The sequence below is a fragment of the Molossus molossus genome, unplaced genomic scaffold, assembly GCF_014108415.1.
Source record: "Molossus molossus isolate mMolMol1 unplaced genomic scaffold, mMolMol1.p scaffold_m16_p_13, whole genome shotgun sequence".
Taxonomy (NCBI): Eukaryota; Metazoa; Chordata; class Mammalia; order Chiroptera; family Molossidae; genus Molossus; species Molossus molossus.
This window is the reverse complement of record NW_023425348.1, coordinates 82,180,798-82,194,462: the sequence shown is the minus strand read 5'-3', so window position 1 is coordinate 82,194,462 and position 13,665 is coordinate 82,180,798. Positions and strand designations below refer to the sequence as shown.

Here is a 13,665-nt window from a genome sequence, read left to right as displayed (position 1 = left end):
ACCACCTAGAATCCTGGTCCCAACAGCTGTTCTTCTAACCCTTCCTAATTATGGAATAATGGCTTATAATCATTAAGAGACAGGATCTGATTTCGTCAACACTAATGGACATCTCCAGTCTCTTCCGGAAGCCAGGGCTCCTGCCCAACTCCTGGCTAAGGGCAAACAGCTACAGGGTGGGAGCCAAGATGTCACATGTGGAGCTGGCAGCTCAGGGAATACGGCTGGAGAAGTCTGCTGAGGAGATGTGGTAATTCACTGCTGTCCTGCTAAGGGGCTCAAGGCAACTAGCCAGCTGCTGCAAGCCTCGTGACAAGAGCTATTTTTCAGGCCTCCCAGTGAGGCTTTCTTGATTCTCAATAGGCACCATCTGCTGCTTAGGCGCGCAAACTGAAGTAACTAGAAAGCTCCCATTTGGGAAGTGTTCTCTCACCCAAGAGACAGGATCCAGGCTTCTCAACAAGGTTTTGCTCACCTGTCCACCCAGTCTGACTTTTAAACCCCCATGCTACAGAAAGGTTTCTGGTTTTCCAGGTCTTGGTTGCCCCTTACGTCCAAAGGCACCAAAGCACTCAGCAAATGTCCCTGAATTCAGTCACTGGTGGAAGGGAAGACACCAGCTTTTTTGGATAGCTGTGCTGTATCACCGTTTAAGGCAAGAAGTGCATTTTTGTCTGAGAACAGGGAGCAAGGGTTTAATGGGACAATAGAGCATCTCCCTCTTTGCACAGGTAAGTATAGGTGGGTGTCTCCATCTGTAATGTCAAGCTCTGTCCTTGAAGGAATGCGTTTGTGGGTAATGGGCCTGTCCTAGAGCTTCTCTAACCAGAATCACCCTTCTCTTTGGTGTTGCCTCTTGGAATTCAGTGGAGTAATGTTCAGAGAGGTGAGTTTGTTGGGCCAACAGACATTCCCCAAGAGAACATCCTCCAGAGCATTGACTTCTCTTATTTTAATTCCCACTAAGTGACATTTCTCCCCAAGAGATGATCTGTTGCACAATCCCTTATGAAAACTCTTCTGAAAATGGATTGCTAATTGCTGTTAGCCATGGCGCCTTTATTCTAAGCAGTTCTTCAGACCCTTGGGTCAGTGCTTGTAAACTCTGCTACCTGGACAACCTGCATTAGAATACATGGGGTCCTTGTTAAAATATAGACACCACTTCAGACCTAAAATCGGAGTAAGAATGGGGCAAAAGGGACCCAGGTATTTGTATTTGTGAAACAAGCTTTGCAGATTATTCATTTGAGTTTAAGAACTGCTGTTCTGAAGATTCTGTCTTCATTTTAGGTTTCTGCCCTCAGTTTCCTCAGCAAGGCAGACACGGTCTCAGGTTTACTTGTCATTGTATGTATGGTGCTTTCATACCACTTTGCTCATTTTGTTGAAGGCACAGTGACATTTATGTTCCATTTCCTACCAAACTCTTAGTTTTTTGTCTCTGCTTTTCCTCCCATCTTAGCTGTTGTTGCTTTCCAGGGTTCTCCTTTGAATATCTCTGTGCTGGATTCTTCCCCATGTTGAGTCGTTTTAATTTTTATCCTTGTTTCTAGGCTGTAGGGTCCTTTCGTTATTTCCCTTCTCTGCTAACTGAAGTTAGTCTTCCCAATTTTAGCATGATTGGAAAGTCAGGAAGAGTAAGATGAGGCATGTATTTTTTTCTCCCCCTTCCCTCTGTCCATTCAAGGCTCCTGCAGACCAGATAGGCTACTCTCTGTGACTCAGGGTCTTATTTTCTGTCTGATTCACTCACTGTTGAACCAGGGAAGGCTTAAGTTAGGCATTCAGAGATTGCCCATCTGAAGTTTTGCTAAATTCTCAAAACACTAAACTGCCTTTGTTCCCTCTCTGCTTTCATTTTCTAATTGGAACAAGGCACAATATAGTAACAGAAAACGGCAATTAATTTTCTAAAATAGTGGCAACTTGCACATTACAATAACTTTGGTTGTAACCAAGTGAAAGCATAATGACAAAAAAAAATTAGTGATGAAATCAGAAGTAGTCATACACCAAACTGTTTTGTCTTTCCAGTTTCTGTCGGTCATAAGTGCTGTTTTACTTAGGAATGGAGGCAGAGTCAGCACCTAGGGGGTGGGTGGGAGGTGTTAGGGCCTTTTGAGCTAGAAAATAATAAGGATCAATGCTTTCAACACAGGAATTAATAGGTGGTGTGTACTCTTTCCCCCAGGTGCATTGAGCATTCACTTCCCCAACAGGTGGGGGTTGTAGGGATATAAGTGGTTTAATAAGAACTGAAAAGGACCCCTCGTTGCATAACTCCTGTAGATCCTGGAGGCGCTGGTTGCTTGAATCTCACCAGTGCAGATTTGCCTTTCTCGTGGTCATCTTATCGATGGAGTGCTGCACAGAACACTTCCTTGACTTGAGTGGGAGCAGAAGCTCTAGGACAGAAAGCAGTTTAGCTCTCCTTTCTCTTTGAAACCAGCATTGTGCTCTTAAAGGCAAAGCCTCAAATACATAAAGGTTGCCCTGACCAGTGTGGCAGGTTCGATCCCTGTCAGGGGCATGTACCTGGGTTGCAGGTTTGATCCCTGACCCCATTCAGGGTAATGAGGGAGGCAACCAATCAGTGTGTCTCTCTCACATTGATGTTTCTCTCTCTTTCTCTCTCCCTCCCTCTCTATCTAAAAATCAATGGAAAAATATTCTCGGATGAGGATTAAAAAAAACAAAACTTAAAGGTCAACTTGGTTTAAAGCTTTTTCTTTGCAGCTATGTGATAAAACTATATTCAAGTGTTGAGCGACTGCTACCTACCTTAGTTTGAAGTGGATGTAGGAAAGAGAGCCTGCCTTCTCCTCCCTTCCTCTTCCTTACCTCCTCTCTCCCCCTGCTGTTTTTTCTCCTTCCCCTCTCCCCCATCTTCTCTTCACTCCCCTTTCCCCCACTTCTTGACCCTGAGAGTTCTCTCCAGTGGTGGGCTGTTCCCATGTGTGCCTTCTTTGGAGAGCTCTAGATCTAGAGGTGTACACCCCCTCATCCCCAACAGGTCCTGGGCAGCAGGGAGGGAAAGCAGATTTGTTATCATTGTTCACAGACCTACAACCTACTTGTATCTAACTGGGTTGTAGTTCTCAGTGTGTATTTCTCAGGGACTACATTAGCATCACCTGGGAACTTGATAGAAACAGATTCTCTGCCCCACCTGAGACCTGCTGAATCAGAAGCTCTGGGGGTGGGGCCCAGCCACCCTTGTTTTACCCAGTGCTCCAGATGACTGCACAGGCAGTCAGGACTGGAACAAACACTGCGTGGTATTCTAGTTAGACCTCGCCTGTCAGGGCAACTTTGTCCTTTTCCTTCTTGCTCTTACCCTGAATCTGGAACCTCATCTGGTTTACATCTATGGCTCCTATTAACCAGATCTTTCAGATTCCAGGAAGTTTAGAGACTTATGAGTACCTCCTGCCCTAAGGATTTCAGGCATTTAGGATCATGATAGCATCCTAGTGATGGTACTTTAAGGACCAGTGCTGTTAGGCCTCTTTCCAATTCTGATTAAAAGTCTTACCTGCCCATAATTAACTTTACTCAGGCTCTTAACTGCAACCTCATGTCTGTTTGCCTGTGTGTTATAGAATACAGAGATGCTTTGGCTTAAAAAGTGAGAAACAATATCTTTGTCTTTCTCTCCAGGCTCTTCCCCACCTGAAGGAGTATTTTTTTAGTTCCTTTTTCCAGTGTTCAACTCACTGTTATCCTTGGATGGGAGACATCACTATGATACCCACTAATGAGTATCTTGGTGTCACCCTACTTACAGTGTGGTTCAGTGGATTGAGCGTCATCCCATGCACCAAGATGTCACTGGTTCAGTTCCTAGTCAGGGCTCTTGCCCAGGTTGCAGGCTTGATCCCTGGTAGGGGGCATGTAGAAGGCAGCCAGTCAATGTTTCTCTTTTGTTGATGTTTCTGTCTTTCTCTCTCCCTTCCTCTCTCTCTAAAAACCAATAAAAATATATTGAAAACCAGCCTCACCCCAAAGAAACGTTAGTTGGCTTTCTTTTATACTATTTCACAGCCATCTTCACAGAGCCTAGTGACAGCTGTTATTATTGAAAGTTTAGTAAAATGAACCACAAAAAGGCTTGGTATCCAAAATGCTCAAATGAGTCCTAACTAAATGGTAGCTTAGATCCTGGGTCAGGATGGGTGTCCAGTACTGTCAACAATGACCAGCATTTATGTAACCAACATGTGTAGGCTCTTTTGGCCTGTTCTAGCTCCATTCTTTTTTTTTTTTTTTTTTTAATCCTCACCCGAGGACACTTTTTCATTCTTTGTTCAGATAGAGCAGGAGGGAGGGAGAGAGAGAAACATCGATGTGAAAGGGACACATCGAGTGGCTGCCACCCGCACGACCAACCAGGGCCGGGGACAAACTGCAACTGAGGTACATGCCCTTAGCGGGAACCGAACCCGGGTCTCTGTGGACCACAGGCCGACGCTCTAACCACTGAGCCAAACCGGCCAGGGCTCCATTCTTTAATATATAGTCTTCACTCTGTTTCCCTCTTTGCCCTGAATTTAGCCTGTGCTATAATCCAGCCTTTTATACCGCCCTATCACAGACAAAGACAACAGTGTGGGGATCATGAGGGGGATGGGTGGGTGGAGGTGGAAAAGGGCAGGGAGGAGATGAATGGTGATGGAAAAGGTAAAATAAAAAAAATGAAAAAGATAAAATTAAAGTTTAGAAAATACCCAAAAACCATGACCTAGAACTCTAGTTTAATCCAGAGTATTCTCCAGAAATCTAAGGGAGCTGAGCCTTGCAGTCTTGACTGGCCTTGGGAGTGGCAAAAACCCAAAATAAAGATATTTTATTTTTGTATCCTGAAAGGGTACTATTTCTTCAAGGGGGGATTAGGATAAAAGGGAGACAGCTTTTTTGTCAGAAATGATTTACTCCTTCCTAAGATTTTGTCCTCATTAATTTTCTTAAAGCTGCCTGTCAGTTGATTAAAAGCTGCTTCCGCTGCAATTATCTTAAAGTTGACTTCTGAGATGTGGCACAAAGCATCTATCCTCAAAAAGTTCCTTTCTTTAGCACACTGTAGGAAAGGGGGAAGTAAGAGATAAGTCAGGGATGTCTCTGATGCATTTTGTCGGAGAAGGGAAGGGGCAAGATAAAAAATATAACATTAGAGCTGCAATCAGAGTCATTAGTTGAGGCAAATTTTTCCATGACAGGTTCTTCCACCTCCGGTGATGTCTTTCCTCCATGGTCTCTTAGAGTTCAGTCTATACTGCATTTTATTCTTTTAACTCAACCACATTTTAGTGACCCTGCCATGGGCCAAGTACTTTGCTAGGTCTGGGAATGCAGTGAGCAAATGGACCTGGCTCTGCCCCTCTGAGTTACATGGTAGGTGACCGATGTCTTCACCGGTCTCTTCACTGCTGCATGCCAGCCTTCACTGTGCTTGGCATGCAGGGGCACTTTGTCCCAGTCACGTGTGTCACTTTGAAATATGTGTGCCTTGTATTTATTGTGCATACATGAGCATACGTCCCTGCTCACCACCACCATCAGTGGGCCTAGCATGTGCCTCAGAAAACAGTGATTGGATGAAAGTATTAATGAGATAATCCTTATGAAAATAGTGGGTTTCTTACTTATTTCCACAATTCTGCCCAATATCAGTGAGTTTCTCAGGGTTCTAGTCCAAGCACTGATACGTGGTAACAAATTCTCAGTAGATTGGTTCAAAAGTGAAAGGCAAAGCATTTTTTATTTTTTCAAGAATTGGTAGGAGAACCTCCCTGAAAGTATTTTAATGTTTATCTTGTCCTGTAATTTTTCCCAAAAATATGGATCAACCAAAATATTTTTAATGTGCCTGTCTGGTATGGCTCAATGGATTGAGAGTAGTCCCATAGACTGAAAGGTCCCGGTTCGATTCCCGGTCAAGGCACATGCCTGGGTTGCAGGCTTGATGCCCAGTGGGGGATGTGCAAGGGGTGGCCAATGGATGTTTCTCTCTCACATTGATGTTTCTCTCTCTCCCTCTAAAAAAAATAAAAAATCAATAAAAACATTAATATTTATATATATATAATACACACACAATGTATTGAAATATATTGAAAGACTCTTATCCAAGGTGAATATCTACAACAGCTACTCATTTGGCCTGTTGCTTTGAGATTTAGAAAGCTGAGGGATTTCAAGAACTTATGCTCAGAGGTGTGGGAACAGGAAGAAGTCATTATTATAATTTCTGGGAGTTCCAGGAGCAGTGAGTGCCTAAGTGTCTCATTTAGCACAGAAGTAGATTCCTCAGCTGAAGTAACCTCTGTGGTTTGATCCTAATAAAATTCTTGTCCCCTGACTGTTCTTGGGATCTCTTTGAGAGGAACAAATGAATAAAACAAAGTTTATAGGTCTCAGCAATTCATAGGAGGTTGGCCAGAAATGACTTCCAGGCTGTAGATCATCAGTAGCAGCAGAGGGCCACAAATCCCAGAGTTAAGGAGGTGTTTGCTTTCATTAGGACAAGGGTCATCCAGGCAGATTTGTTCCTGCTTCCACTGAATAAAGGGGAGAGTTAGGTGACTTGGTATTCTGATTCTTGTTTTATTTTTTTAATCCTCACCTGAGAATATCTTTCTATTTATCTTCAGGGAGAGAGAGAGAAACATTGACGTGAGAGGGACACATCGACTGGTTGCCTCCTGCACAAGCCTGACCAGGTCTGGGGATGAACTGCAACTGAGGTATGTGCCCTTGGCTGGAATCGAACCCGGGACTCTTTGGTCTGCTGGCCGATGCTCTACCGCTAAGCCAAACCGGCCAGGGCTGATTCTTGTTTTAAAATAACCACTCTAAAATCAACTTTCGGCAAGTTCTAACCTCCAAAGCAGAATATAAAGAAGGCTTGGTACCAGTAGAAGAAATTTAATTTATGGAAAACAATCAGATTTTCCTAAAGGATGAAGAAACTTCAATAATTCATGAATCTAAGCAGATCAAGAGCTTGAAAGGAAGGAAACATGACTGTAGTATCTGTCCCCCGACCTGCTGTGGGATATGTGGATTTCTCAGCCTGTGACAAGATACGTAGCCATCCATTTCCAAAGGAAAGGTCACCTGTCTCTTGGCACCTGCTTCCCATTGATTTTCCCCTCTTTGCAGAGGGTTAATTCTCCTCTAGTAACCCCTCTAAAAGCTTAAAGCTTCTCTTGATTCTCATCACTACCCAGAAGGCATTTCTCTTCCTCACAGTTCTGTTCTTTTCTAGCTCCCTTGGCTTGCGCCTTCTCCCATGGTCCTTCCAGCCTGTTGCCTCCTCCCTCCAGCCAGCTTCCGTGGTCTTAGTTAAAACAAGGGAGGTCTGCCAACTGCACTCAACTTCTTGCCACCATAGCAAGGTTCCAGCTTTATAGATGATGAGATTCCCAAATGTAAACAAGATAACAGTTTTTTCTTTTCACTTCTTTTCTGGGCTGACCTGAGCAGTGCATTTTGCTGCTTGGACTAATGGTCTGAGCGTTATAGACATGTAGTAAAAAAAAGCATCTTGGTGAGGGCAGCGGTACATTTTTCCTCTACATTTTAAAAGGATGGAGAGGAAGGTTTCCTCCCACTGAGCTCCTTTGACTGCCTCCCATTCTTTTCTTATATCTTTGAACAAGAAATATGACCACTTGAGTTTTTTGATCTAGGAAATGTTTTCTTTGCTCCTACTTTCTATTAAGAGTTTGAGGGTATGAAGGGGCAGCAGTATAAGAGGCTGTCTTGGATCCCAGAAGTGGAAGCATCGTTAATCTTCTCCCACACACATAGAACCATAAAGATCTTGGCGACCTGACTCATTCTCTATTGATGTGCTGATGGCACTGACTCTAAAAAATTGGTTCCTTCTGCACACTGATTCCAATTCCCTTCCCAGGTGTTAGATAGAAATGAGAACAGTCTGCATGGGGAGGGGGCTCCTGTCAGCATTCATTCTATTCCAGGGAATAGCTGCAGCTGAGACAAGTGAGACCAGGACTCTGCCAACATGGTTAATTCTTGTGTGTGCCCCGACCCAGGATCGAACCTGCAACCTTGGTGCATCAGGCCGATGCTCTAAACAACTGAGCTACCTGGCCAAGGCTGAAAAAGGGATTTTGACAGGCTACCCAGCTTCCCCTTAACATCCCACAGGAAGCTTCAGAGCGCCTGACTAGTATTAGGGAAACCTTGAGGTATATTTGGGGTGCCTTTAAGTGAAGGCCAGAGCTGTCCTTTATACTGTCTCAGATCTGACTTCTTGTCTGTGCTGATGAACTTTGTGTTTATAGAGCCAAAGCCAGTCCCCACTGAAATCTGGGAGGAGACTCACGGATCACCCAGCCACTGGGTTGAAAAGACTGCCTGGCCGGTTTGGCTCAGCGGTTAGAGCGTCGGCCTGTGGTCCCGAGAGACCCGGGTTTGGTTCCTGCTAAGGGCACGTACCTCGGTTGCAGTTTGTCCCTGGCCCTGGTTGGTCGTGCAGGTGGCAGCCACTTGATGTGTCCCTTTCATGTCGATGTTTCTCTTTCTTTCTCTGTTCCTCTCTCTCCCTCCCACTCTACCTGAATAAAAAATGGAAAAATGTCCTCGGGTGAGGATAATAAAAAAAAAAGAAAAGACTGGTGGCCAAAACCATAAATGGTTAGGGAGTAGCCAGTACTATCTAATCATCTGTCAGCCTTGGGGAACTTGTTGCCCAGATGTTCTCCTGTCTCAAGGGCTGACTAGTTGTGAGGAGTATTTCCCCTCAGTGAGTTGCTTCGAGAGCTGTTAAACTCCGGCCAGAGAAACAAGTGGAAATCGCATCTCTGAGTGGTTTTCAAAATGGGCCAGATTCTCATGCCTCTCGAGGCCTTGAGTTTCAGGCCATGTGTGAAATAAGAGGTATTGGACCAAAGACCTCCCAGGACCTGTGATCCCTACTCATCCTTTCCTCTCCCCGACCCATACTCTTTCCCTCCACCCCCTCCTTCCCGCTCCCACATTAGAGCATGATAAGCAAGCAAGTCCTTGAGGCCGCTGATCTTCACGTGGCATTTTCTGGCTTCCTTCCACAAAGCAGTATTTAGCCTAATACCCAGGCACTGGAGGAGATGGGCACTTGGGAGCTGACTTTCAACACTCTTTAAGGACTGAGAGGTGAGGGAGAGTTGCCATAGCCAGAGGACAAATCAATGCCCCGTGACTCCTGGAGCCATGGAGGTTGTGAAGGTCTGTGCAACAGTGTCTGAGGCCTCAACTGTTAATCACTTCTCTTCAATTTCTCTGACCTTGACTCACCTAAACTGGGTCATTTGTCATACTAGCCTCTTGAGGGTTTGTATCCAAAGCAAGTTCCTGTACGTAGAAGCAAATTGATAGTATTTACTTGTTAATCCCTCTGCAGCAATCAACTATAAAGGTAAATTTGTGACATGTGAGATGCTTGTTTGCTTTTTTCCTGGTCTGGAACATTTCTAGAAAAGAGTTCTCTTATATATTTATTTGAGACACCCATCAATAAACTTAGCACAACCTTTAGACATCTAATTTACTAACCTTATTACCCCCTTCTTGCAAGAGCACCTTCTCTGGCCCTTCTGCTCTATTCCCTGCAATTATGAATCATGATTTTAGGGGAGGACTGTTGTGAGGCCCGTGTACACCTAAGCTCTTCCCACCCCCCAAACAATTAATACTCATGCCTCCTTAACTCTGGGTGTACCCCACTCACACCATCTGACCTTTGAGAGAAGGAAAAATCAACATTAAATGATTTCAGCCATAATTGTCTGATCACAACCACTTTGTCCTTTTAGTGTGTACACCCAGTCATGTTTAATCAAATAACCTATATGTGGGACTGAAACCATTGCTTATCTTCTGGAAAGGTGAAAACCTCTGTGAGAATGGTTGAAGGCACCATGCTCTGTCTCCTGATGTAAAGGAAAAAGGTGGACTGGGAACAAAAGGAAAAGACTGGTGTCACCATCTCCGTGGATAGTCAGCAGTGAGGCTGGTGGAGAGTAGAGGCCATGAGTTTCTTCAAGGCTCCTGCCAGGTGAATTACATGCAAGGAAGAGATTATCCAAAGGTCAAGCACCATGTTCTAGATGACTAGTTCAGAGATTTGTATACTCTACTGGGCTCTATTTTTAGGAGTGTCTTCAGGCCATAGATTTAAGGAGTCCTGGCTAACTCTTACATTTGGAGTAGTCAGATAGGCAGGGCATAGGAGGGTCTTCATGCAGCAGCTGCAGGGCAATCTCATGCCTCAAACCAGGGCTGTCTGGCAGTGTGCCATTAGCTGCCCAGGCACATTTCTCAGCACTACAAGACCTGGAAAATCAGTCATAGCAGGGTTCCGTGTGTGTCAGTACATTGAGAACACGTGCTGTTCTAGAGTCTGTTCTGGTAAAGGCCTTTCAAATAAATACTCAAGGCATGTGATTGAGTGGTCTTAAATCCAGGACTTCTTCTGACTTGATTTGTGTACATACAGTCGACCACTGGGGCCCTCGCTCAATTTGTACTTCTTTTTCCTTTTTTTTATTCCCTATCAGGATAAATAGAAATACAAGTATTTTACCACCCAAACTCAATTTTGAATATTACTTTCTAACTCACACTCTTCATTTGGTCTCTTTGTTTTCTTCCGTCAATCCTTATAGACAGGTAGAGGCAGGCGAAATTTGTCCCTGTTTATTAAAACTCTAAGAGGCTTAAAGGGAGAAACGTCGTATTGACTGAAACTCCAGTTTACGGTTCTCAGCTTCATGTCCTTTTCCTAGGCCCTGACGACCCTTGTGAAGCCAGCCCCAGACACAGGTTCCTGGTAATAACAACACTTACCTTTTACAAGCTTGCACCAAGCCAGGCGTTTATTTTCTGTACATCAATTTTTTTTAACCTCCTCAAATATTTGAATGTTAGTACTCTTTTTAAACTGAGATCTGGAAAAGTTTTTGTACAGTGATGTCAGGACTCAAACCTAAGTCTTTCAAACTCTCAAGTCTGCGTCCTTTTTCTTCTACTGCCCTCCCCTTATCTAAGGAAAATTGTTTCTGGCACATCGTGTACATCAGTGGCCACAGAGACTGGGAGGCTTTCTTTCACCTTCAGCTCAAACCCTAGCCATAGCTAAGCTGCCCTCTGAGAAAATAGTAGCTTTGGAAAGATGCAAACTGTTGAAAGGAGATTCTCTCCCTTTGAGAAATGGAAACAAACTATTTAATGGTGATTTGCGGAAGATAGGAAGAAATCATGTACCTGTGTGTTCAAGATTCCCCTCTGCCCTGCTTTCTACACCTTATTGCATCTTTGAACATTGCTTTTAATTAGATGAATTAAAAATGTTCTCCAGCCCTGGCTGGTGTTGCTTTGTGGTTAAAGCACCGGCCCACAGACCAAAGGGTATCAGGTTCGATTCCTGGTCAAGGGCATGTACCTGGGCTGCAGGTTTGATCCCTAGCCCCAGTCAGAGGGCATGCAGGAGGCAGGCAGCTAGTCAGTGTTTCTCACATCAGTGTTTCTCTCTCCACCACCCCCACCCTCACCCTTCTACTCGCTTTGAAAACCAATGGGAAAAATATCCTCGGGTGAGGACTTAAAAAAAGAAAAGAAGAGCCCTGACCAGTTTGGCTCAGCCATTAGAGCATTGGTCTGCAGACCAAAGAGTCTCAGGTTCGATTCTGGTCAAAGCATGTACCTAAGTTGTGGTTCTGGCCCTGGCCCTGGCCCAGGCCCTGGCCGGGGTCATGCAGGAGGCAACCAATTGACGTTTCTCTCCCTCCCTCCCTCCCTCCTTCTTCCTCCTCTTTCTTCCTCCTCCTCCCTCCCTCCCACTCTGTCTGAAAATCAATGGAAAAATATCCTCAGGTGAGGATTTAAAAAAAAGTTCTCCCTGGCTGGTTTGTCTCAGCAGTTAGAGCATCGGCCTATGGACCAGAGAGGCCTGGGTTCGGTTTCTGCTAAGGGCACGTACCTCAGTTGCAGTATGTCCCTGGCCCTGGTTGGGGTCATGTGGGTGGCAACCACTCTTGTCTCTCTCACATCAATGTTTCTCTCTCTCTTTCTCCCTCTCTCCCTCCTGCTCTATCTCAAGATAAAAATGCAAAAATGTCCTCTGGTGTGGATTTAAAAATAAAGTTTTCCAGCCCAGGCTGGGTTGCTCAGTTGGTTGGGCGTCATCTCGTGCATTGAAGAGTTGCAGGTGTGATTCATGGTCAGGACATATGCCCGGATGCAGGCTTTCTTCCCCAGTAGGAGGCATGTGGGAGGCAGCTCTCACATAGATATTTCTCTCCCTCTCCCTTTCTCTCTCAAAAATCAACAAAAATACATCAACAAATCATCAAACAACAAGTGCTGGTGAGGCTGTGGAGAAAGGGGGACTCTAGTACACTGCTGGTAATAATGCAGACTGGTGCAGCCACTATGGAAAACAATATGATGTTACCTCAAAAAATTAAAAATTGATCTGCCATTTGACCCAGTGATCCCACTTCTAGGAATATATCCTAAGAAGCCTGGAACACCAATCAGAAAGAATATATGCACTTCTATGTTCACATCAGCACTATTTACAATTGCTAAGATCTGGAAACAGCTCAAGTGTCCATCAGTAGTTGAGTGGGTAAAAAAGCTGTGGTACATATACACAATGGAGTACTTTGCAACTATAAGAAAGAAAGATCTCTTATCCTTTGAGACAACATGGAGGGACCTCGAAGGTATTATGCTAAGCGAAATAAGCCAATCAGAGAAAGACAAATACCACATGATCTCACTTATTTGTGGACTATAATGAGCAAGGTGGGCTGATGAATGAAATACACCCAGAGACATAGAAAGGAGTATGGTTCAGACTGACAAACCTCAGAGAAGGGGAGTGGGAGGGATGGATGAGATGAACCAAAGAACTTATATGTATGTATGCATAACCAATGGACATAGACAACAGTGCTGGGGGGGGGGGGTCTAGGGGGGAAGAAGGAGAAACATCTGTAACAAAAATAAATTAATAAAAATTGGGGGGGAAATCAATAAAAATATATTTTTTTAAAGAATGTTACTCCCCTCCCCACTACCTTCAGTTCCCCATCACTGTGAGAGCACTGTGGCTTCCATGGTAACAGGACTACCAGTTGAGCTTAGCTCTTGCTGGTATATCTGGTCAGAGGACAGTTAGGGTGGTCCTTCCTGGTGAGCTGGAGTCTGAATGGGGCTTCCAAGGAGCTGCCTTTCAGCAGTGATGTGAGAGGTGCTGAATGGCTGTAATAGAAACATAACTACACTTCATGCAGAAAACCAGATGTGCCTGGTGGGTTTTCCATATATATACACACACACACACACATATATATATATATATAGAGAGAGAGAGAGAGAGAGAGAGAGAGAGAGAGAGAGAGATTTCTTTTAGAGAGGAAGGGAAAAAGAGATAGAAATATTGATGTGAGAGACATCGATCAGCTGCCTCCTACACTCCCTACTGGGGTTTGAGCCTGTAACCCAGGCATGTGCCCTGACTGGGAATCAAACCAGGACCTCGAAGTCAATGGGATGACACTCAATCCACTGAGCCATACTGGCTGGGCACTCCTGTTGTTTCTTTTTTTTTTTTATCTTCACTCAAGGACATTTTCCCATTTTTTTGTT

The 13,665-nt window shown here is 44.5% G+C and overlaps 1 protein-coding gene across 21 annotated transcripts in view; it reads left to right on the top strand.

Annotated features, from left to right (window-relative positions):
• Positions 1–13,665, top strand: part of AMBRA1 (autophagy and beclin 1 regulator 1) — a 197,095-nt gene that overhangs the window by 164,690 nt on the left and 18,740 nt on the right. Inside the window, exon 18 of one of the 21 annotated variants that reach the window (XM_036259715.1) lies at positions 535–727. The exons of the other annotated variants lie outside the window; for them this stretch is intronic. Coding sequence (XP_036115608.1) covers positions 535–633 — 99 coding nt within the window. The 3' untranslated portion in view covers positions 634–727. Of the gene's footprint in view, positions 1–534; positions 728–13,665 lie in introns of those variants that run through there. 21 annotated transcript variants of the gene reach the window in all.